The following is a 24,028-nucleotide window of genomic DNA, read 5'->3' as shown; positions in this document are numbered from 1 at the left end:
ACTGGATCACGCGTGTCTTTCTGAGTTGCCAGCCCTTTGTGCCGGCTGCCCGTGAGTACAGACCGGTGGGTCTCAAACTTCTCTGTGCCTGGGGACCTCCTGGGATCCTTGACAAGTCTGTGTGGCTCCCAACGCTAGACCTTGGGATTCAATAAGCCTGGGCCCTGACCGGAGCATCAGGGTTTTAAAAGTGTCCGTGAGTGCAGCCAGGTCTGGGTACTGTGGGCACAGGCATCTCTGTTCTCCTTGCTCGTCTCGAGGAACTCCCAGTCCCCCCTTTGCACAGAAATGGGCCCGTTCCTTGAGAGGGCCGTCACCGGAGATGGAGTCTGTACCCTGGGGGCCCTTGTGGTAGGTCCGTGGGACGCCTGGGGCACTGCAGGGCGGCCTGGCCGGGAGCTGTGTGGGCGCTCCCATGTGTTCACGGAGATGTGTTCTCGGTCCCAGTCCTTCTGGGTAGCCACGGACCTGGCTGTGCTGAGCTCTCGTCCTGGCACTGCTTCTGCCGAACCGTGCTGTCTGCCCGCCTCCCCTGCGTCTCGGCTTCCTCGCCCGTGTGCTTGGTGAAGTGATGCCTGCCTTGCGGGGTGTGAGGGCCAGCTAGATGGCACGCACTGGCGTCTGGGGCTGCGCCAGGCACGTGGCAAACACTTGGCTGTCAACCCTCCCGGCAGGGTTGTTTTCATTGTGGCTGCATGTCCTCGGCTGTCATGTCCCCTCGTCACCATGGCTGTGCTGAATCCGAGAGAGAGAGACATTACTCTAGCACCCGAAATTGTATTTCCGAGTTGCCCACAAAGGTGCTCTTCGTAGAGGACTGAGCACTATGAACAGTGACTATGAAATTCTCCCCGAAAGCTCAGTTTAGCTCCCGGCATGCTCCCAGACTCCTGCCGTTCCCAGACGCCCTCTGCCCGCCCTCCCCCTGGGTTGCCTTTCTCTGTCTGTCACTGTTTTGGGCTTGTTTTCCTACTCATTGTTGTTCCAATCTGTTCTCTGGTCTATTTGTGATGGGCTGTGTTGGCAGGAAAGCTGGCCGAACGCTGAATTCCGCCCCCAGCCCTGCCCAGCTGGGGAGCTGTTCCCTCACAGGCTCTTTTGGCCCATTTCTCTGCTCGCATATCCGCTCGCTCCCCGCCCTCCGCAGCTGCCCCCATCTCCCGGCTCCCAGGGGCGGGGGCTGTCCCCGGTTACAGTCCATACGTTGCCTGTCTTTTCCATCTCCGTTGGATCGGATGGCAGACCCCTTAGTCTAGTGGTTTTAATGGGGCACCGCTGGAATTTAAGGAAACGTGCGATACTGACTGTGTGGTCAGGGGCACTGAGTTCTTTCAAATAAAAAATGACAACAGCCAGCACAGCAGTAGCCAGTTGGTATGTATGAATCAAATCGATACCTATTGTTTTTGGCAGATCGGCAAAAAATATAGTGTATTTGCTTGGTGCACCGCAGAATGTTGGTAATTAGTGTATGTGTGCTGTGAGGTGAAGGTTGGAAATCGCTGCTCTGGTCCATAAAGAGGTTGTAGTGTGGCTTTTTAAAAGTGTTTTCTGGGTTTAAAGATTACAGGTTTTTGTGGTCTCTGTGGTTTTGAGGTCTGTGTCCAAAAAAGAGGCGCATTTCAGATAAAAGTTCTAGCCTTTTGTGCACTGTGGGTTTCTGTCTTACATTGATTCCCTGGAGCTGGTTCCCATTTTAGAGCTGAGACAACCGAGGCCCGTAGGCCTGTGCAGCTTACTTAGAGCCTCTCGGTGCCGTGGGAAGGGCGGCTGCAGTGCGGCCCGGCCGCCTTCACAGCAGGTGGCTCGAGGACTCCTGCCACTCCCCGGTTTCGTGGACGGTACCTCCTAGAAGGACTGCCGGTGTCTTCCGTCCGCCCCTGGGCTGGCTGTGGCCGTGGCTGATCAGGGCCTCCCTCCCCCACCAGGACCTCACAGGGTCGGGGAGGAGCGGCTCTGGGAGGAGGAGGCCGGGCAGACAGCAGTGGCCCATCCCCCGCTGCCCGTGGCACAGCGCCTGTGGCGCCGTGGCGGGAACGAAGGCTTCAGCACCACCGTCGGTGTAAAACGGTGCTGGCATGTCCAGGGCAGAGCGTCTGCTGGGAGCCGGTGGTGTGTGCCGTGTGCTAATGATGGGAGCGCGCCCCGCCTGGCCCTGTGACTATGTCAAAGGCCCCGCTCACACGCTCAGCCTCTGGGCCAGCTCTTCTAAAATCTGCGGGCCCCTCTGGGGACATTTGGTGCCAGGCTGTGCCCCTCAGCTCACCGTGTTCTCTACAGCACGAGTGCGTGCGCCTTCGTGGAGCACATACCGGGCAGGGCGGGTGGCACAAGACCGAACAGGAGCGAGACACTGGAGGCTCTTCCCCGTTACTCTAGTTTTGAACAACTCTCCTACATTAAAAACAACCCGGCTACCTCTCCTCACGCCCTCTGTTCTCACCTTCCTTCCAGATGGGATCAGCGTGAGTGGCTTCCCACTGTGCAGTCCCTTCCGGCAGGTTGTTCGGCCACGCGTGGACAGCAAGGCCACGAATCCGCCTGAGGGCAGCAAGCCTGGGGACCCGAGCCACGTGAAGGTGAGTCGGTCCCCCATGTGCAGCCTGCTGTGTGGCTTGGCTCCCTGGGCTCCCACCCCGCCCTTGGGAGACTGTGTTGGGTGCTTTTCGGAAGGGGGAGGGAGTGTGCCTTTGACGGCCGAGTCGTGTTTGTGGGTGGCCCGCGTCTCAGTGTGTCTCGTTCTGCACTGTGCTTTGGGGAGCGGCCCCCCAAGTGGTCATGTCTTGGGGTGGGTGTTGTGTCTTGATGTACCTACCTCCTTTCTCATGAGGTCCCAGAATGCATGGTTCCGTCCAGGCGTGCACTGGTCAAAGTAGATTTTTTGCCTCTTTTTTCATTTGAAAAATGTACTTACTGGATTAAGATCCTCAGTTCAGTTGTTCATCCTGTAAACTTTTTTTACTCCTTCAGCCACTCTTGCTGCTCGTTGGTTTATAAACACTCAGGAAGCTGAAAGAGTGCACAGCAGCAGGCGGGTGTCAGTGTGAGGGTGGGGCACCCGGGCACTTCCCGGGCAGCAGAGGCGGTTGTGTCTATGGGGCTCCGGGGCATCCGAGCTAGAGCTCTGGGCATTGGTCATCAGCACAGGGAAGGCTCTGCCCGTCTGAGCTGCCCGGGGGTGCTGTAGAGTTGGGGACGCTGCAGAGTGAGGGGCCTGAAGGTCTCAGCTGCCAGCAGCAGGGAATGAGCTGACATTGGTGGAGGGAGGTCACGCCCAAGTTACAAGGAGCTGGGTCTTTGGGGCATGCCCTCTCTGTTTGGGGCCCCGTGGGGAAGAGGTGCATGGTGTAGCTGGGTGTTCTGCACCCCAGGGAACGTTCACCCTTCAGCCTGGTCTCTGTGGGAGGTCTTGTGTTAGCCAGGGGGGCAGGGATATGGGAGACCCTACCCCCAGAGGGGGCAAAGGGGGAGGCATGGACAAGGGCACCAGCATGCTGTGTGGCACCCGATGCCTTTTGGAGGGTGGTCTGTGGTGGGGAGTAATGGCAGACAAGCTGGCGAAGTGGCCTCCTCACAGCACCCCTGGGGGGTGACGTAACCTATGTCCCCCGCTACCCTCCAGCCGACAGCAGCCTGTTACTGTGCTTCCCCTTGGGCCTCAGGCTTCAAAATCCAGCGCGTCTTTGCTCCTGCCGGGCCGTGGCGGCTGTGGCAGCAGTTTTTCTTTTGTTGGGAGCTGCAATGTTGAACTTAAAAAAAGAAGATCATAAACACCTGTGGATGTAGGTGGATGTGTGTAAATGTGTGTAAGCGTGGTTGCCACTCACTGAGTCTGTCCTCGGTGTCAGGCACTTGCACGTGAATTGCTGTTTCGAGTTCTCACGACAGCTTTCTCAGTTGGCGACTTCCCCCAGTGATTGCACCGAGGCTCTGAGAGGGGCCGTGACACGACCTGAGTCCCTCCGTTCCTGTCCCTTGCACGGTGACACCTCTTTCCCTCCTTCGCCCTCTGGAATTTACTTGTGAACAGAGTCCCAAAGGCCGCTGGTTGGGCCCTGCCGACTGTCGCAGTCCCTTGGTTCTCTCTGCCCCAGTGCCCCGTGGTGCCCGTCAGCCACACCGACACTCCTGCTGTTCTCCCCGGGGCAGGGACCCTCCTGACCGGTGTCTCATCAAGCAGCCTGGAAGGGGAGGAGCCGGCGAGTGCCGAGTGTGCTCCACGGGCTAGGATGGTGCTCAGTGCCCACCTGCACGGCTCTCCCCCTTTCTGCAGATGTCTTGCCAGGGCAGTGTGGACAGTGAGATTTGGGGGAGAACTCATGTTCCTTCTAAGCTCGCACTGAGATGGGGTCCCATATCCAGATGCCAAGCAGGGCGTTCCCGGGGACAGGCGCTGTGTCCCAAGGCAGCGGGGAGTGGGGGAGCAGCCCTGTCTGTCTGTGGTCTGTTGGTGGTGGAGGAGGTGGGGGCTCGTGGCTGAAGTGCCGCTGAAGCATCTCCTGGTGCCGGGGCATCTCTGCTGCGGTCCAGGGGGGTCTCTGGGGAGCAGGTCCAGGGGGTCTCTGGGGAGCAGCATGGAGCCGTGTGAGCCTGGGGCCTGTGTGGCTGCGGTGGGAGCCCTGTGCAGCATGCTGCCTAGAGCCCTTCTCCCCAGAACAGGGACAATGTGGTTTAATTGGAAGTGTGCTCGCCCAGGAATGTGTAGTCATGGAAACAAGGGATGCAGTGAAAGCAGCTGCAGGGAGGCCCTTCGAGGATGGGAAGAGAGCGTGTGCTTCTGCAGGTTTCCCGCAAGGCTTCTCCCCGAGCAGCCGGCACTGGGCCCGTCTGCCGTGGTCAAGAGCGGTTTTTCTGCAGCCACGTGGGGACTGTCCTAGGGCTGAGCACAGAGACTGTGTGAGGTGGACGCATGTTAGAAATGGCCTTCCTGGGGGCTGGGCTCTGTGGGACGGCCTCCGACCCAGGCCCCGTCTGCTCATGGAGGCCACTTTCCCCTCGGCCACTGGGCTTCCTCTCAGCTGGAGACGGACAGTCTGAGGGCCCGTGCCTGCGGAGGAAACAGAAGGTTTTGTTACCCCCCCCCATAGCGGAGATGCCCAGCCCGATGCTCTCACTCAGGCCTTTATGAGGCATTTAAGGGAAGAATGACGTGGATTCTGTGCACACTTCCTTCTGGAAATGTGGAGAGTGGGCACTTCGAGTCATGCTATGAGGCCCTCGTTGCCCCGAGGCCAGAGCAGGGAGACCCTGAAACAGCGGCACTGACAAAGCTCCTGAACACAGACCCACAGTCCCCGCAGCACACCAGCGCACCCTGTGCACCAGTGGCGGGGTGTTGACCCCGGGAGCTGGTTGTCTGAGCAGTGGCCGCAAGGCTGGTTCAGCATCAGAGACATGGCAGACATAACTCCCCGTATCAGCAGACGGGGAAGGAAACCGTATCAGCATCTCCACAATCGATGCGAAAACCCACCTGGCAGTGTGCAGTGTGTTTCCATCAAAGCCCTCACCAAGTTAGGGGTAGGAGGGAAGTCTGTGAGCCCACAACCCCCTGCAGCTCCACTGCCCTTAAAGGGGCAAAGCTGACTGCTTCTCCCGAGGGGCAGCTGCGCCAGGCTGCTCCCCCAGCCATAGGCGCGCCCCATCCGGAGGCCCTTCACCTGTGCCGACGACGTCCCTGTGAGCGGAAGGCCTTCCTCCATCCCTTCGACTCCGGCACGTTTCCCCGTCCTCAGGGCAAGCTGCGAGGCTGCTTTGTTTGCCAGGGCTTCGCAGGTGGCACCAGCAGCACCGGGCATGCCGCCCTGCGTCCCTACCCTGCTCTCCACTCCCGCTGTTGCTGTCACCCCGTGGCTGTCTCCTCGAGTCCCCCGTCATGTCCGCACGGCACGGCTGGCCCCGCTCTACCTGCAGGAAGTCTTGCTGGGCCCAGACATTCCCGGTAGCAGGCAAAGTAGTCCCTGTCCCCAGAGTTCTCTTTGCTCTGATGAGACGCTCGTCATCAGCGAGGCAAAGCAGGCAGTGAAGTGAGCGGCCCCTCGCTCAGAGTGGAGTCTGACTTGAGCATCGCTTACGTGATGTCTTACGCGATGTTGTGTACTTGACAGTGTGCAGCCTCCGCACTGTGGAGCTGTGGGATGCTCGCTGAGTTCCTGTGTGTGCTTACACTGTAGCAGTTGTGCTCCCCAGTGGACTGGCGGGAAGACTCTGCTGAGAAAATTTAAGAGCAAATGTAGTCAAGTTAAAAAAAACTATCGTGCAGCAAATGGCGTATTTTCTCTAGCCGTGTTACAAATAGAAATACTCCTACGGGCCGTTGGGGTCTGGGAATAAGTCATGGATCGATCGGCTGCGAGGAGGAGCGGGCAAGGCACTCGTGTGCTGACTGCTCACGCAGGGAGGGCGAGCGGTCCGGCATGCTGGGGCCGGAGAGGCTTGGGGCCGACAGCCGGCACTTAGTGCTTTAAACAGCCATTCCCGATTCCTGCTCTCAGGACTGCGGCTTCCCATTATTCAAGTGGGAATTGCTGGGCAGCTCAGAAAGATTAAATAAGATGCCCAAGGTCAAGCAGTTGCTAAGTAGAAGTTAAAATTAAAAGCCAGATATGTCCGAATCCAGAGCTGGTGCTATTTATAAGTTCCGAACTTCTTAGGGGATACGAAACATTCTGTGTTGAGTTAAGCTGTGCTTATGGAGCGGTGAGTGTAAGCCTTTGGCCGACCTGACCCTCAGTTTTCAGGCTGTGAAATGCAGATAATAGGACTTCTTCGGGGGCTGCAGTGAGGAGGGGGGTGTCTGCCATCAGCCCTGGCAGATGAGAAAAGCTTACAAAATGGCAAATCCACTTCACTTCCACATTATTTCCGATCTGTCCCAGTAATAGTTACAGAGACGGAGAAGCTCTTTCTACAAAGTTTAGGCATAAAAGCATCAACAGAATCCTTTCATCTGTTTGACAGTTTCAGACTCAACAAGAAATTCAGCAGCGAGAAGCAGGGCCCACTCTGTGGGTTGCTCAGGGTGGGGGCAGGCAGAGGGGCGCTCCCGCGTCTCTGGACGCCTCCAGGGGCTCTGCCTGTGGTGACCTTCACTTTTATCTGCACCCCTGTGACGCTTCGCTCACTCTGTACCTTCAACAAATATTGGCTTGGCCAAAAGGTCTGTTTGGTTTTTTCTGTAAAGTGTGAAAGACACGTTTTGTTCACATTCACCAGTAACTGTATCGGTTGGCTGTTTGGGTGAGTCTGCTCTCTCCTGCTGTTGGCATCCAGGGGTAGGGGCCGGGGCGCTGCTGGACACCTCCCAGCGCCTGCGACAGCCCCACTGCAGAGTCGTTCGGCCCCGATGTCAGTTGTCCCAAGAAGTGTCACAAATGGACACGCTCCATCAGTCACAGCCCCTTCTCCATACATGGCACAAATCTGTGTGTTTCAGAGGCGTTTTTACCTTTCTTGACATAAGAAAGCATCATCCACCGAAAATGTTGCATATTTTCTTCCATCTTCAATGTTGAAATGGCTGCACAAAAATTCACCAATTTTGACGTTTTTTTAAAAAAGTGCATGCTGGTATGACAGCTGCCACGGTACAGTCAAACAAAATTGCTTGAATGGAGTTCGAGACAACTAAGCAGCACTAGAGCCGCCTGGAAAAAACCAAACTTTTTTGCCCCCCCAACCTAGTAACTTTTCCGCACCCAGTTCTGGGTGGCGGGGGTGCCATGGGGGCAGGGGGAGCCCTAGGGCTCACCTGGTGCAGGAGAGACAAGCAGTGATGCGAAGTCAGGGTGTGAGGGCAGGGGGCGGCTTGCTGGAGGGCAGCCGTCAGCGGAGACACCGGATGAGTCTGGCGGGCGGGTTGCTGTGCCGAAGGCAGGGCGCCGCTGCCCAGTGTGGGCTTGTTACCTGTTCGTTAACAAGGAGGTTGTGGGTCAAGGCGAAGGGTGACCCCTTGCTCGTCTCTCAGGGCCAGGTCCGGCGGCTGGGACGTGGGAGGTGCTCAGTGAGTGCTAAAGGCACGAACCAGGAAGCCGAAGCGTTTCCGAAGGTCGGCTGTGCTGTCTCCTGTCGCTGCGTTTGGCCTCACCTGCGCCTCGGTGTGAGCATTAGCCTGCACTGCCCAGGGGCTCAGTGGGCCAGAGTGCTGACCTGTGCTGGGAGTTTCTGCTCTGTGGGTGGGGGCGGGGAGGGGCTGGGAGTGTGCATTTCTAACACGTTCCCTGGGCCGCTGCCGCTGCCGGTGAGCAGACCACTGCCTTTGGGTGGGCAGCGCTTTTCCGTCTGTCTGGCACTTCTGACTGTCAATGGGACTGGACGGCAAGCGTCCTCGAGAGCAGGTGGACATCAGTCCCTCATGGAGGTGAGCTTATGAAGACACTCCTGGTTCTGCTTGAGGTCCCTGAGCGTCTGGGAAAGAGTTTCCCTAAACGTGCGTGATAGGGCCTCAGTGCTCATACCCAGCCGAAGTCAGGTCTGGCATGAAAGGGCTTGTTTCAGGGCGAGACCAGCAACTCCTGCCTGGGGGGGTGCAAGCCTGCCAGCTGGGCTCCTGTCCGGGCATTTCCACAGGTCACAACGAGCAGCCACGCAGTTCAGGGTCCTCAGGGGCCTGGCACTCTCCCTGAGCGGCCTGATGGGTCACCTGGAGGGTCCCGGGCTCCCAGGACCACCCTCCTGTGTGCCAGGCAGGGCTTGTGAACCACTGGTACCAGCTTTGCCGCTTCGTTGAGAGCTCGCGGCGTGGGTGACTGGAGACAGACAGTGGGGGGGATGCACGGCAGGGAACAGGCACTTTCACCTCATTCCTGCCCGTCAGGAAGGTCGCGTTAGATCGGCCACTCAGAATGACCAACAGAAAGCAAGTGCGCTGGTTTTGGGTGAGGAAATGGAAAGTTCAGCCCATGAAAATACGGGGTCCAGGGGTCAGCCCACAAAAGTGCTGTCATACACAGTTAGGTGATCTCATTGGTCCCTAAAAACACAAGGCAGTTTCAGTGTTGACTGCGTCCAACAGAAGAATCCTGCCCACTCCCGACCCCGAGTGTTTCTGCTGTTGAAATAGGCGCAGCAGCCGGGAATGCACCTCAGCTTCTTAGGCGTGGTCGCGGGGGACAGGTCTCTTCATTTCACCTGTAGGGAGACAGGTCATCTTCCATGGGTCCGGGGGCTTCTTTGAGTGCAGCAGGGTACCCAGACCCCGAGCCGGGAGGCGGCCAGGCCTCCCATTTTCTCTGTGGTCAACCCTTCCTGTCTTACCTGTCATTGCCTATTACCGCTTGATGGCATCAGTGGCACTTGACTTGCCACCAGATGCCAGGCTGCATGCAGGCAGACAGCACTGTGTTTCCCTTCTCGTGCTCTCGGGGTGCCTGGCCCGTGTGGGGTGCCCCATGAGTCACTGGTAGGTGAGAAGACTGGAAGAATCACAGGAAGCTTTGGGGGGGTGGGGAAAGGGGGGCTCAGTCGCAGGGCATGGAGGAAAAGTGCCCGAAGCTGGGGAGCAGCCTCAGCAAAGCCAGGAGGAGCGCGCATCCGTGACACACTTGGGCACTTGCTGCACAGGACAGCAGCAGGGGAGATGGGAGATGAGAGCACCATGACGGTGGCAGCCTGTCGGGGGCGTGGAGCCACTGCGAGGTGCCCCGGCCTGAAACTGCTGCCCTGTCGACCCGCACTGAGCATCCTGGCCTCTCGTCCCTGCTCTGCCCAGGAAGTCAGGCACAGGGGGTTATCTGATGTCCATCTTGAATGGGCACATCATGTCCGGGGCCAGCAGGTCATTGCTGGACAGATGGTAGCCCCCGAGGAAACTTAGGAAGGGAAGCAAGCGGCTGTAGGACCAGATCCGTGAGGAGTCGCAGGANACAGCAGCAGGGGAGATGGGAGATGAGAGCACCATGACGGTGGCAGCCTGTCGGGGGCGTGGAGCCACTGCGAGGTGCCCCGGCCTGAAACTGCTGCCCTGTCGACCCGCACTGAGCATCCTGGCCTCTCGTCCCTGCTCTGCCCAGGAAGTCAGGCACGGGGGGTTATCTGATGTCCATCTTGAATGGGCACATCATGTCCGGGGCCAGCAGGTCATTGCTGGACAGATGGTAGCCCCCGAGGAAACCTTAGGAAGGGAAGCAAGCGGCTGTAGGACCAGATCCGTGAGGAGTCGCAGGAGGGGCTTCGCTGGCTTGGGAAGCTGCTGCGCGACTTGGAAGACAGTCGTCTTGCTCTCCTTCCTCAGCCTTGTGCTCCTGCTCCGCTGACGGGTTTTGAAGACCAGGGACGGATGTTAGATCCTCTTGGATGTTTCCTGTGTGTCGTTGGAGGTGATCACGCACACTGGTTTGTGTGTGTCTTAGCTTGTCAGTGTCATGACCGACACTGATGTTGGGCCATGGAGTGCAAAGCCAGCCCTGCGCTCTTGGGGTGAACCCGGGTCTTGTGGCAGCGCCCATTTTAGCCTCTGTGTCAAATGTGTCAGAATTGGTCTGGTGGCAGACGTGACGGGTCTGGGTCCTGAAGTCATCGGCAGGGAAGAGGATGAAGAGGGTCTGAAGTGGGACAGGGATGTGGGGGCACGGGAAGGCGGCCACATTCATGTCAACTGTGGCCCCAGTGGGCCCGGTGACTCCCTGGCCAGGGTGGAGGGCACAGGAGGCACCGGGGGCAGCAGCGGCGGCTCTGTGACGCTGTCCAGACCCTCCAGAAACGCCCGCCAGGATGGAGCGAGCCAGCTGCGACGGCCCGCCTGTATTCCCAACAATCTGTTCCGGTGCCCTGTGACTTTTTAAGTGAGTTCAAGTGCTTCACTCCCGGTCACAACCTCTGCCTTCTGAGAAGGCTGTAGAACGGCAGTCTGGTGAGATTCCTGCTGAAGTTCCGGTTCTTAGCCTCGTGCCGCCTCTGGGCCGCGGCACTCTGACGGCCTTGGTCCCAGCACTCTGACGGCATTGGTGGGACTTCTGCAACTCTCTTCGTAGGGGGGATGCTTTTAGGGATGAGTGATCACTGACTGGTGTGGTTTTGACTTCACTTTCTTGCAGTTGTTTTACAACTTGCTTTGTTTGATTAGTGTGATTCAATTTTATGTTTCAGTAAATTTTTATTGCTTCTGCTATGCACACGATTTTGAAATTTCCACCATTTGGCTCCCAAATTCTGTTACAACTAATCAGTCCCAACCTTTTTATTTGACACTGGTCAGAGCCCCACACGGGAGCGGCTGACACCACGGCTAACCCCTGTAAGCTGCGAAGCTAAAACGCCAGTTTTTATCTCACTGGAAGTGACAAGTAACAGTGTGACTGGACTGTTCGCTATGGGAGCAACAACACCACGGGCACCAGGATGTGTCCGCGTTTCGGTGGCCCTGAGGGTGGCAGCGAACCAGCGCTGACGTTTCCAAACACCTCAATGGGCTGTGGACAGAGGTGCCTCCTCTCTGAAGCTTGCATGCACCGTCTTGACCTGGCAACGCTTCGCTGCTGAGGTTGGGGAGGTTTGCTGTGCAGCGGAGAAGGAGCCCTGCCAGGCACGGTGCCTGTCGCCTCAGGCGAAACGCACTCTCTATACCTTCCCCGAAACCTGTGATCGTGCAGTATCTCCGTCTGGGGTGGGGAAACTGAGGTTTACAGCAGGCACTTTCTGACGGTGAATGCAGCTGATAAATGGCACCGTTTCAGCCCAGACTCAGGCTTGATTGAGTCTGGAGTCTTGCCCCGCCGCGCTGGAACCTTCCGCGGTTCCCTCAGCGCCCCCGCTGCAGCTCGGGTGCTGCAGTGTTGCACGTGTGCTCCGTCCCTGCTGCTGACGCAGAGGCCGCTGTGGACGTGGCCCTGTCTGTGCCCTCCTGGCCGGTGTGCTTGGGGTAGCACGCGCCTGCCTCCACCCCGCCCACCGTCTTTTCCTCCCTGGGCCCCAGCTGCTCCCTGGCTACTCCCTTCCCCTCTCCCTCCTTCCCCCTCAGTGAGCTCTTGAGTGGGAGTGGGATGTGATGTGCAAACCTGTCACCAGCATCAAAACGACTCAGTTAAAGAATGACTGTATTTTCACATGAAATATCAAGACCCGTCATCTGACGGCTGGTGTAAATGACAATGAGATGTTTGTGATCAGAACGGTTCTGGGGAGTCAGAGAAGCCCTAGCAGTGCGCACAGCCGGCACTGAGCAGGCGAGTGGGGACGCGCTCTGCGGAGGCTTCCGGAGGGGCGCACAGGCAGATCTGCCAAATGCCAGTTGAGAGTTAAGAGAAGCAGTCAATCGAGGCAGCCCCGGAAGCGTCCAGGAGCAGTTTGGTCTTACGTGAAGCAGTGTGTAGCTGGGAAATAGGAGGCAGGACCCTTCCCTCAGGAAGTTAATCTAGAGAAGACACGGGGCCCTAGAGTTAATGTAAACAGTTCTAGAAGATAAAGGTGCTGAGGCTGAATAAATAAGTGTGAAGTGTTTCCATTGTGAAAGTTACTGTGTCAAGGTCTCCCATGTCGACACTTCATTCCACACGCCCAGAGGGCTGGAGGCTGAGGCTGCGCCCGCGGGTTTCTGCCACTCTGTCAGGGCTTTCAGGGTCTGGAGCGTGTGGGTGCTTTCGGGGACAAGCGCTCCCAGCTGCCCACCGCAGCCGCAGCCTCTCTGGTGCGCGCACTCCTCCTGCCTGCCTGGCCTTGAAGGTCAGACCTGCGGTGGGTGGCACCCTGCCAGCTGGAGGCTGCTGGGGCACAGGGAGGGTGCTCATTGTCCTGTCAGCCTTTCTAAAGGTACCTTTTCTGTTTTGGGGTCGTTTTCAACATACGGGCAAGTGGCAGAGGCAGCAGAGTTGGCTGCACAGCCCTTGCTTCGTCCACCACCCATCTCACGGCAACCCGGCATGCTCACGCAGCGGAGGCCGGCCCAGGGCCTCGCTGTTGGCTGAGCGCTGCTTGTGTCCTCCCCGTCCCTGGGTCCATGCAGGGTGCCAGGTGAAAGGGGGTCCTCAAGTCCCCGCAGGCCCCCCTGGTGTGTGCCCTTTCTCAGCCCTGCCTTGTTTTGTGGCCTCGACTGCCGAAAGGAGTGCTGGTCAGAGAGTGGGCAGATGGCCCCTCCTCCCGGGGTTTCCTGACCTCTTCATTACGAGGAGACAGAGTTGAGCACCCCATCACCACATGGGTTCACTGATGGTCACCTGGCCTGGGCAGTGTCAGACGTCTGCGTGTGCTCAAAAGTGGCGTGTGTGTGCTTTAGGTTTGCATGTGGTGGCTGCGTTCTGAAGAGATTTTTAAACCCACGGTGGGGTGTAAGAAAATTAAGAGCTGTGGATACAGACTATGCTGCAGATAGAAGCCAAAAATATTTACCTTTGACTCTTGGAAGACCTTTATTTGTACAGCGTTGCTTTATTAATTTATTGATTTGAACAGACATTTGGTGGCAGCGGCGTGATGCAGTGGAGACAGCAAGGGTTCTGGGGGTTGGGTAGCCCTGGGTTCCAGTTCTCTCTTCATCACCAACTAACTGCGACGTCAGGCATGTGCTGTTGCCTCTCCAGTAATTTTTGGTGGTGCCACAGGGTCAGACGCTGTGAGTTCTCTGAAGGGGGAGGCAGGCGGGCGCAGGCTTCTGCTGAGTCTCCAGGGCTCACCGGCCTCCTCCCCTCCTCTCTGCACGGGCCTATCAAGGGAGCCTGCCGTTCTCTTGTTTCGTGAATGTGCACCTGGGAACGCACCAGCAGGTGCAGACTAGCTCGTCTGGGTGCCCGGGAAAGGCTCGGCTGGGGCTCCAGACCACCTGCTGTGTCTTGTCTTCAACCCTTGATGCCCCCCAGGACACATCCTGATTGCCTCCCTTTGTTCTGTGTTCTTTTGCTTTATGTTCTGTACCCCTGAAGATATATAGCTGTTTTGTTTTTATTTATTTGTTTACTTTTTCTTAAAATATTTTATTTATTTATTTTTACAGAGAGGGGAGGGGAAGGAGAAAGAGTGGGAGAGGAACATCAATGTGTGGTTGCCTCTCATGTGTCCCCTACGGGGGACCTGGCCTGCAGTCCAGGCATGTGCCCTGACTGGGAATCGAACTGGCGACTCTCTGCTTCACAGGCTTGTGCTCAATCCACTGAGCTACATCAGCCAGGGCTAGGTATTTTAAAAAGAATCATGAAACTCATTAAATGGAATATCCGTAAGGGTTGGATTGTGGCCAGGATGTGGTTACGTATCTGGTAAGGAAAGAGAAAATTAAACCCGCATCGTTCTCTTGTATCTGGAGAGTCCTTGATTCCAGGGGGATGAGCCAACAGCAGGTCTGCACAGAGCTGAGGAGGAAGCTCACCCTGGGCTGGGGCCCAGGCCCTCTCGCCTGAGCTCTGTGGACTTGAGGAGCACCCTCTTCCCGGTCCTCCAGTTCCCCATCTGCGATGTGGGGGGCCAGTGCCTGCACTGCTCTCTGCCTAGGCCTCTCTGGCTGCCCCAGGGTTAGGAGGAGGCGTTCCAGCTGGAGTTGGAGTCTGTGGCTCCAGGGGGTCCCTGGAGGCAGGACTGGGCCCGTGGTTCCCTGGTGCAGACAAGACACAGCACCTTCTGTCTTTTGGGAACCAGCTTAGTCTCCCACACTGGGCGGAGGGCTTTGCAGACGGCCCTGGGAGTTCTCAGAGCAGCCCTGACAGGTGAGTGTTGTGGTCCGCATTTGCAGTGATAGTTTGCCCCCGGCCGCACAGGTGGGAAGTGACGTGGCCCCTGACCTCAACGTGCGTGCTCTGCCTCTCCGGCCCAGCCTCAGACCTCTCTGCTGGACGCCCCAGCCTTGGTCCCAGGGGTCAAGCAGCATGTTCTCCGAATGCAGAGAGGGCTGCTGCCTGTTGGCGCTTTGTGGGGAAGCGTATTTTCTTTCCTTCTGCCTCAAATCTGGACATCTCAAACTTGCTGGTGACCTGAAAAACAGTCTCTCCCAGATGTTTTAAGCTCAACTTTGCAGATTTGGATCCAAGATTTATAGTCACCTGACTCAGGTAGGCTTTGTAGCTCTCCAATGTGAAGCTGCTCCCAATTCTGAAGGTAGGTCACTCCATCTGGGCTCATTTTCTGTTTGTCAAGATTTTTCAGCTGAGATCGACAAGAATTTATGCCTCGGCCCAAAGTGTGTAATTGCAATTTACTTCTGTAGGTGAGCAGCCGCAGTCTCCATTAGAAAGTCACCTTGGAACACATTTGCACATTTTAGGTGGCTGAGCCAGGGTACCTACTATTTACTTAGAGGCCTTGCTCCAAGCAGTGTAGGGGTGGAGGTGTGTGTGGCAGGCATCTGGGACACAGGACTCTCCCAAGCGGGGCCCATTTCCCTGCTGCTCTGGGTTTGAACAGACGTTCCTTGGAAGTTTGGGGAAATACCTAGTAAATCACGGCCACTAGTTGTTGTTATTAGTGAAATTGGTTAGCGATGGTGACCTGTGTGGCAGGCATCCCATTGAACGCCTGGGGGAGCTGTGTCCATCATTTCCATTCACCCCCATGGTAGTCCTGAGGGTGGACATTGGTCTCCTTTCAGGGAGACCGAGGCCCGGGAAGTGATTTCTTGGTGTCACATGGGTGGGACACACAGGGCAGGAGATTCCCAGCCAGGTTTCTGGCTGCCCTGCACTCCCCCCCTGTTCTGTAGCCTGGGGACCTCCCTGTTCTGTGGGCTGGTGGCCGTGTCAGGGAGGAGGGGGCACAGGAAAGGATGTTTGCTTCAGCGGGGGCTTGGTGTGCCCCGTCAGGGCCACTGCTGCCTGTCACCCGTGGCAGCTCCTGGACCTCTGTGAGCTGCAGCTTCCTTGTGTGTGACAGGGGACTCTGGGCCTCAGAGTCCTCTTGGGAAAATAGAGGAGTGTTCGTGAAAGTGCCCAGCACCCGGGGGCCCTCGGCCCAGTCCGTCTCCCCCTCTCCCAGGGGTCAGGCCCCCCAGAGACTGCTGGCCCTGCTTACAGAGGACGGGGTTCAGGGCGCGGCCCGACCCTGAGTGGACTGCGGTCCCATTGCTGGAGCAGTCCTGCCCCCCACGGGTCCCTGCGCTCACGCAGCTGGCCACTTCCTTTGGTGAGGTCTGAGCCACAGACCAGGGGAGGTCTTGGGTTGGATGAGAATTTTTTTTGTTAAAAAATTTTTTTCTTTGGCCCTGGCTGGCGTAGCTCAGTGGATTGAGCACGGGCCTGCGAACCAGACGATCGCGGTTCTATTCCCAGTCAGGGCACATGCCTGGGTTGCAAACCGGTTCCTTGAAGGCTAACTACCAGCAGGGGATGCACAAAAGGCAACCATACATTGATGTTTCTCTCCCTCTCTCCTTCCCCTCTAAAAATAAATAAATAAAATCTTTAAAAAAATTTTTTTTTGATAAATCTGCTTCTCATGTAGGAAGTTTCTAGAGTGAGGAGGGACAAAAGAAACGACAGGTACGAGGCAGCACTTTTCCCTCTCCAAGTGGGTTGCCGCTCGCCCCTTCCACGACACCAGCTGTCCTCGGGAATGGCAGCCTGGGCCCTGGGCCTTCAGCTCTCAGCACCCTGATCAGCCCTGCGCAGAGCGCCTCGGTGGGTGTGGCCATACCCCATGGCCATGTTTTGCCCTGTCTCTGCACTAGGACGCAGCCTGGGACCTCAGGCAGGCCGACTCGGTGGCCCAGCGGGCCCCTGCAGCCTGTCCCTGTGCCCCTGAGACGTGCTGCCCTCGCGGTGGGCAGGCCTCAGTGCTTCCCTGCGCTTCACCTCTGGGAGCTGCTGTTCCCGATCCCTGCGACTGATAACTCTTTTATTTTATTTTATTTTATTTTATTTATTTTTTAATTTTTAAATATATTTTATTGATTATACCATTACAGTTGTTCTATTTCCCCCTTCATTCCCCTCCACCCTGCACACCCCTCCCCCCCTCCCCCCCCCTTTAGTTTATGACCACGTGTCTCAAGTTCTTTAGATTCTGTATTTCCCCTGCTATTCTTGCCCTCCCCCCATCTATTTTCTACCTACCGTCTATGCTGCTTATTTTCTGTCTCTTGTCCCCTCTTCTCTTCCTCCCACTCCCCTGTTGCTAACCCTCCATGTGTTCTTCATTTCTTTGGTTCTGCTCCTGATATAGCTGTCCTCTTAGTTTGCTTTTGTTTTAGGTGTGGTTGTTAGTAACTGTGAGTTTGCTGTCCTTTCACTGTTCATATTTTTATTNATCCAGGAAGCTCAGAGAGTCCCAAAGAAGTTGGACCCAAGGAGGAACACACCAAGGCACATCATCATTACATTAGCCAAGATTAAAATGAAGAAGAGAATCTTGGCTAATGTAATTATGATGTGCCTTGGTGTGTTCCTTCTTGGGTCCAACTTCTTTGGCACTCTCTGAGCTTCCTGGATTTCCTGGAAGTCTGTTTCCTTTGCCAGACTGGGGAAGTTATCCTGTATTATTTGTTCAAATAAGTTTTCCTCTCGTGGCTGTTTCTTTTCCCCTTCTGGTACCCCTATAATCCGGATGTTGGAACGTTTAAAGATATTCTGGAGGTTCCTAATCCTCTCCTCATTTTCTTGAATTCTCATTTCTTCATTCCTTTCTGGTGGGATGTTTCGTTCTTCCTTCTGGTCCACCCTCTTGATTTGAGTCCCTGTTTCCTTTCCATCACTATTGGTTTCCTGTGCATTTCCCTTCATTTCAATTAGTTTAGCCTTCATATGTTCCTCTAATTTGTGGCTAAAATCAACTCTAATTTGAGTATCCTGATTGCCAGTGTCTTGAATTGTGCATCTGAGCAGTTCGCTATTTCCTGGTCACTTAGGGTTATCGGCTCTGGGGCTTTGAGTTCTTCTTGAGCCATATTTTGGACTGTTTGTGCCTGTTACGTATGAGGAGCAGAGCCCTAGGTGTTCACCAGGGCCAGGCGACCCAGTCTCTGGGTTGTGATGCTGTATGTGGGGGCGGGGCAAAGGAAAGCAATGGCGTGCACCCTTTGCTTCCTCCCGCTGCCACCGCGGGCCACGCAATTCGTCCCACTGCTTGCGAATGTGTGACCCAGGCCAGCCACTGCTGGGTTGGTTGCTGGGGGCTGCGCGGTCCGTCTCACTTCTCACTCCCACCGTCTGGAACTCTCACTGGGTCTGCCCCACGCTACCCCGGAAGCCTGGGTGCCTGGGTCTGGGGATCTTTCCTGCCCGACCCTGCTCCACTGCTGGCACCGCCTCTCTTACCTTCCCAGTTGAACGGTTCATTGTGGTTGGACTTCGGTATAGTTCAATTTTCTGTTCTTTGGCTGCGTCTTTGTTCTCCAAACCTTTGTTGTATTCACACTTGGTTGTAGGAGAAGGCACAGTGTTTCCATCTACGCCTCCATCTTGGTGGAAGTCCCTGATAACTCTTAACAGATGTAGCAGGACAGAGCCGGGTGTCAGTGGTCACATGACCCTCGGCCCCGTGTGAGGGAAGTTTTTAAAGAGGTGCCTCCAGGGAAATTCGCCTTCAGTAGTTCCCGGGGCAGTTCCCCACGCGCCCAATGGGAGTTCAGTAGAGTTTTCAGGGAACAGGGGTACATGACCACTGTCCCCGTGTCCAGTAATGTGGCTCTTTCACGAGAGCATGCTCCCCCACCCGTGTGTGCTATCCCTCACCCATCTCTGCCCACTGTGAGGGAGCATTGTCGTTTGTCTCTGATATTTATGCGTGTAAACGCTAAGATGGAGGATATTTTGACTGTAAAGCCAGCGACCCCAATGTGCCCCGGAAGTGACCTTTTCCTCCCCACCGTGGAAGGCAAGGGTCCAGATGGGCTCAGAGCAGCAGAGCATCCCGCTGGGGTGAGCGAGAGGCCTGGAGCGCGACGCCTAGGCTGCGGACCTCAGCCAGGTGCATTCAGACTGCGCACGCTCCCTGTCTCAGCTCTGCATCTCACAGCTCTCCCTCCGGCCTGTGGAGGCGGCGGGGGCAGTGCCAGTCTGCAGGGCTGGCCCTGGCTCACTCACCCCGCAGGCAGTGTTCCTGGGGGTGCCCAGCAAGCCCAGGAGGAGGGGAGGAGGCGGTGAGGTGCTGCCCACCCGTGTGCCGTCTTCAGGTGGTAGGGGAGGCCGTGCGCTTGCTTGCCCACTGGGTGTGTGGGTGTCTGTCAGGGACCCAAGTCCCCTCAAGGGCTGCAGGGTGCCTGGTCGCTGCTGCTGGGCCTGCCCATCCACAGTGGCCTCCCCGGCGGCCGTGTCCGCACGCAGAGTTCTGCTTTCCACACGGGGTTCTGTACGGCGGTGGCGGCGGAAGCCCGGCTCTCGGGTGGGCTCACGAGGAGTGGGGCTCACTGAGTGGACGGGGAGAGGAGGGCTCTGATGTCCAGAGCCAGGTCTCAGCTTTCCCCCCTCTTCTGTCCCCTGGATATCGGTGGCTTCCCGGTGGCAGGAGTGCGGCTGCCCCCTCTGGGCCTGTGGTCCCTAGGTTTACAGTGAGGGGAGGGAGTGCGTAGTTCTGTTCTGGACTGGAAGACCCTGGGCTTGTCCCCGTCACTCAGCACACGGCCAGGCCTGAGTCTGTGGCCCCCACCCGTAGCCTCAGCACTGGGGGGCCGGGTGGCTCCGCAGAGGAGTGTGGGGGTATTACCAGGAGAGGAGTCGGTGGGTGGGGGACAGCCGTGTTTCCTGTGGTCCTGTGCTGAGGTCCCTTTAGAGTCTTCTTGTCTGGGGACGGGCACGTGGCATGGGAGCAGACGTGTGGGTTTGTTCCTCTCCCATCCAAGCACGAAGCCGCCTCCCCTCCACTGTTGGAATCCTCCTGAAAGTGTGGGTGACATCTGCTCTCCCCCCTGGTGTCGGTGGCAGTCGTACATCCCCAGAGCCAGAGCTGTTGGCTTTATACGTGCACTCACTACGGCGTTTCCAGTGACGTTAGTTCGGCGCTCAGGTCCCTGGACCTGACGGTGCATTCGGACTTGTTCGCATACAAGGAGCTGTCACTTAGACTGTGTGTGGGGTGACCCTGTGCTGTTGGGGGGGTCAGAGCAGCCGACCTTGAGTACCTGTGTCCGACCTGCCAGCCATGTGTGCTGTGTGTGGTGCCGGGCGGGCGCCAGGGCAGTGGCAGCCTGGGTGGCAGTGGCCGTGGCTGGCAGGTGGGCCGGGTGGAGGCGCTGCTGGCTCCTGGCGGAGGACGAACAGTGTGGGGTGCCGTGTTTGGCATGTCCAGCCCTATTTTGGCTTCGGAAATGGCGGTTGCTGTTCTTTCGCTGGGTGGGGAGGCTGCAGACTCACGGAAAGAGGAAGGCCACCCTCTCGTTGGCTGAGCTCTAGGGGCTGCATCTAGGCTGGCGCCACTGCCCCACAGGGTGGCCTGCCTCCCTCCCTGCTGCCTGTCAGCACCTGGTCCCGGGAAAGCCCTTCCCTGGACACTGGACGGGCGCCCTCCACTCCACACCTGTCATAGCCACACCAGCCACCTCTCCTCTGTGGGGTCCTTACTGCCTTCGGTGAGGTTGGCGTCCCCGAAGCCATGGCCCAGGCACTCGTGCAGATGTCTGCCCACTCAGCGTGAGACCCTGCATGGGACTGGGAGCGGGCCCCTGAGGGGCCCCCGGGCTCAAGGCGGAGCAGGAGAAAAGGTTTTGCAACCTGTGGAGCAGTTGCTGTGCCAGAAGGTCTGGGCTGCAGGCAGGTTTCTGTTAGCCGGAACGTGAGCCCCGTGTCTGGAGCCCGGGAGTGGCCACCTGTACCAGTCCGGGGCTCGGGACAGTCTGAGCCAGAGACAGAGGCCTGGATGTGAGCTGTGTGGCGGGGAGAGCCCTGAGTTGCTGGCGTCAGGCAGGGCTCCTGGGGAACAAGAGGTGTGGCCTGGGAGGGAGCTGGGGAGAGGCTCTGGGAAGAGGGGGACGGTCGCAGCTGGTGAAGCAGTTAATAGCGGGGGCGGGGGGGGGGTCCAGTAGGAAAATGGGGAAGATGCCCCTGGCTTGGGCGCTGGGGCACTTGTCGGTGACCCTATGACCTCACCAAGGGAGGGCTCCCTGGAGCGGGCCAGGTTGTGCTTCAGGGTGAGGTGGGGCTGTTGGGGTGCAGGAGGGTTGGCTGTGGAAACTGTGAGGGAAAGTCTGAAAGGAGAGTGGCTGTCGTGCATCATGTCCCCGCTGCCTGGAGCCCTGGGCCCGTGGGAGTGCCTGGCAGTGCCCCACCCCCGCCCCCCGTCTACCCCGTGCTTCCATGGCAGACCTGATTTTACTTCCCCTCTGCTCGGCCTGTCTTGCTTTTATTAAAGATTTCAGCTAGCAGTGAGCTCTCTTACCATTCGAGAGAATTTTATTAGGTGAGATCGCTTCAGTTTCTCACAACTTCCATTTATTAATTAACTCTAAAATCTTTTCAGAATGTAGTTTCCAAGTCAGCTCTCTCTGTGACTGTCTCCTGGGCCCGGGGAGTGTGAGGCCTTTGCGTGGACCTCTCCGTTCCCCGAGATCCGAACTGGCAGCTCCGTTCTCCCCTCCCTGGCCCCTTCTGCCCTCTCCTCCTCTCCCACCCTCTCCCTCCTCCTCTTCCTCTGGCTTTTTCCCTTTCAGATACCACGTACTGAAACAAAGGCTGGGGTAGCCACTGGGAAGCCTGACGTGTTCTGTGAGGGTGGGCCGATGGCTGGGACTCAGGCCTCCCCTCGAGGGAGCGGGTGGCACTGACGACCCGCAGCGTGGCTTCCCGGACCCCTCGCCCTGCTGCCACCTCCCCGAGCACTGGGCGCCTCTCGGGGCACGCAGTGAGTGTCCCCTGCTTGTGTCTGCAGGAGTGGGGCCGGCCCCCCTTGCTTCTGAACACGGGCAATCTGGCTCATGGGTCTCGCTCCTCTTCACCGACTGTTCAAAGGGGCGGAATCGAGGCCAGGGAGCAGAGGCCAGAGAGCTCGCCAGCCACCCATTCTTGTGCAGGGCTCTTGGTGCAGTGCCCAGGGCTCACCACATGGGGCCGCCCTCTCTCGGGGAGAGGAGAGCTGGAAATAGGACCCAGCATTCTATTTGCTCCCCCCCGCCCCCTCCCTCCTTACACGTGACCCATGAGTTTCTTTGGATTCGCAGAGTGAGAGACCTGATATTTCCTTCCTTAGGCTGAATGGTTTGGGTGAGATTCAGCAGAAGTTGTGGCATTTAGAAAATGCAGTCTCCCCTTTCCCTTCCTAGTATTCTCTACCTGCTGGTGGGACCTGGAGGCGGGGGAGGAGGCGCACCTTGCAGGGAGGGGTTGGAGGCAGCTGGTAAAGGGGCATGCTTCACCTAGCAGCTATCGAGGGTCTGCTGCGCGCACAGCGCCGTTCAGCGAGCAGAGGCAAAGAGCCCACTGCCAGGGTGTGCATCCCAGCAGAGGTGACAGCGAACCGTGGGGATGAGTTGAGGTAGGCGTTGTCAGCGTGCAGTGGCTGGAGTGGGGTGACGGGTGACGAGTGTATGGAAAGAAGGCAACGGGGGCGCCTGGCGGGGAGGCCGGCAGGGGCTCACCCCCAGCCTGGCTCCCGTGCCTGTTCTCGGTCACCTGCCAGGAGGGGAGCTGCCCCGGGGGCAGGGCCTCGGGCTTGTTCACTGCCCCCTCTTTAGCGCCTGAAGCTTCCGCCCGGGGGAAGCAGGCACCCTTTCAGTGTTCCCACAATAATTAAACGAATAAACAAACCTGGCAGAGGCCACTTGACCGCCTGGAGGGCTGGGGGCATTAGGCTGTGAAACCTGCTGCATCGTCCCGCCTCCGCGTTTTGTGGAAAGAGGTGACGTGGCCGGCTGTCACATGGCCTGGCCCACAGCAGTTGTGAGTGCGCCCCTTTCTCTCATGGACAGTCTGCTGCCTCTGACCGTGGAAGCGTGTCTGTCTTGTAGAAAAAGAGCTTGCCTCTGGTTTTTGAAGAAAAATCACAGAACTTTGTGGAAAAGGAAATTCATGCTCCAATGCAGAGTTGGCACCGGAAGGTCCCACTTGTTGAAGGAGCTGGATGGACCCTTAGCCCCAGGTCGGGTGACAGCGCCTTTGATTTGTCACGTGGCATCGAGTTCTGCTCGAGTCTCCCCAGAGACTTGTCTCAAGCACTCACTTGCTGTCCTTGATGACGGTGGGCGGGCCAGTCTCTGTCCCCGCCCCCTGCCCCCAGGACAGGCTGGCTTGGGCGAGGGAAAAGCTCATTTCTCCTGGCTGCTGCAGTGTGACTGCTATGCGCGGTTTACTTGGACTAGCTTTTTTGAGGCTCTCTCCTTCTTACGTTAAAATTTTGGGTATTCTCTCTGCTTTTCCCTCTTTTCTTTTCTTACATGCTTTCTCGGCCGCGTCTTCATGCTGGAGGTGCTGTGCCAGGCACCCCAGTCCTCGCCGCCACACTCTCTCCTTCGTGGTTGTCACGTGAGGAGAAGCTGCCTTTCCTCGGTGTCTCTGAGCCTGCGCGTCTCCGGGGCTGCAGGTGGAAGGGCAGGCTAGGCCGGCCCCTCCGCTCTCGGCCCTCATTCTGCAGAGCGCTGCTGGGCCGCTGGCGCCCACAGTGATGGTTCCCAGACTACTTTTGGGAGTCGCGTGTGGGTTTCTCGCATGGTGGAAGAAAGAAAACAAATTTGTAATTAAAAAGAGATTGCGTCGAGTCTCCGCATGCAACGTTACGAAGGGAGGGCCAACACTGCGCCTTGCGCCCACCTTCCGCCTTCACTGTGGCCCCAGGAGGTTGGCGGTGTCATCATTCCCATTTCCGGAGGCGGACATCGATGCTTTCAGGTGTGAAATGGTGGCACCGGGAGGGCGTGCATAGCTCACGGGGTCCGAGGTGGATGGAACCCTGGACTAGGGGGCCCCCACGCCAGCCCTGCCAACTGGCTCAGTGCATGTCGTTTTGGTCCAGGAGCTCAAACGCTGCGGCAGACAGGTGGTGGGGGGTGCTCTGTGCCTCCTGGTCCCTGGCCCTGGTGTCAGAGTGCTCAGGGAGCTTCATCCCCCCATTTAGTGAGGAGTGGGCGAAGGCCCGGGGGGGGGGGGGCATGTCCTGCCTCTCAGAGCCAGTGGGCGGAGCCCTGGGCTGCTGCCTGGCTCCGACCCCGGAGCCCCCCTCTGCCCAGTCCCGGCGGGGGCACTGCCTACAGCGGTGC

The 24,028-nt window shown here is 57.8% G+C and overlaps 1 protein-coding gene across 2 annotated transcripts in view; it reads left to right on the top strand.

The window, feature by feature from the left end:
- Window positions 1–24,028, top strand: part of TRAPPC9 (trafficking protein particle complex subunit 9) — a 234,196-nt gene that overhangs the window by 69,012 nt on the left and 141,156 nt on the right. For both annotated transcript variants that reach the window (XM_037048601.1, XM_037048600.1), the window contains one exon: window positions 2,455–2,579. In XM_037048601.1, coding sequence (XP_036904496.1) covers window positions 2,455–2,579 — 125 coding nt within the window. The remainder of the gene's footprint in view (window positions 1–2,454; window positions 2,580–24,028) is intronic.

The sequence above is a fragment of the Sturnira hondurensis genome, unplaced genomic scaffold (assembly GCF_014824575.4).
Source record: "Sturnira hondurensis isolate 20B ecotype Veracruz unplaced genomic scaffold, ASM1482457v3 Scaffold0006413, whole genome shotgun sequence".
In the NCBI taxonomy this organism is placed as follows: Eukaryota; Metazoa; Chordata; class Mammalia; order Chiroptera; family Phyllostomidae; genus Sturnira; species Sturnira hondurensis.
Note: the sequence above shows the minus strand (reverse complement) of the source record. Positions and strands in the feature narration are given on the sequence as shown.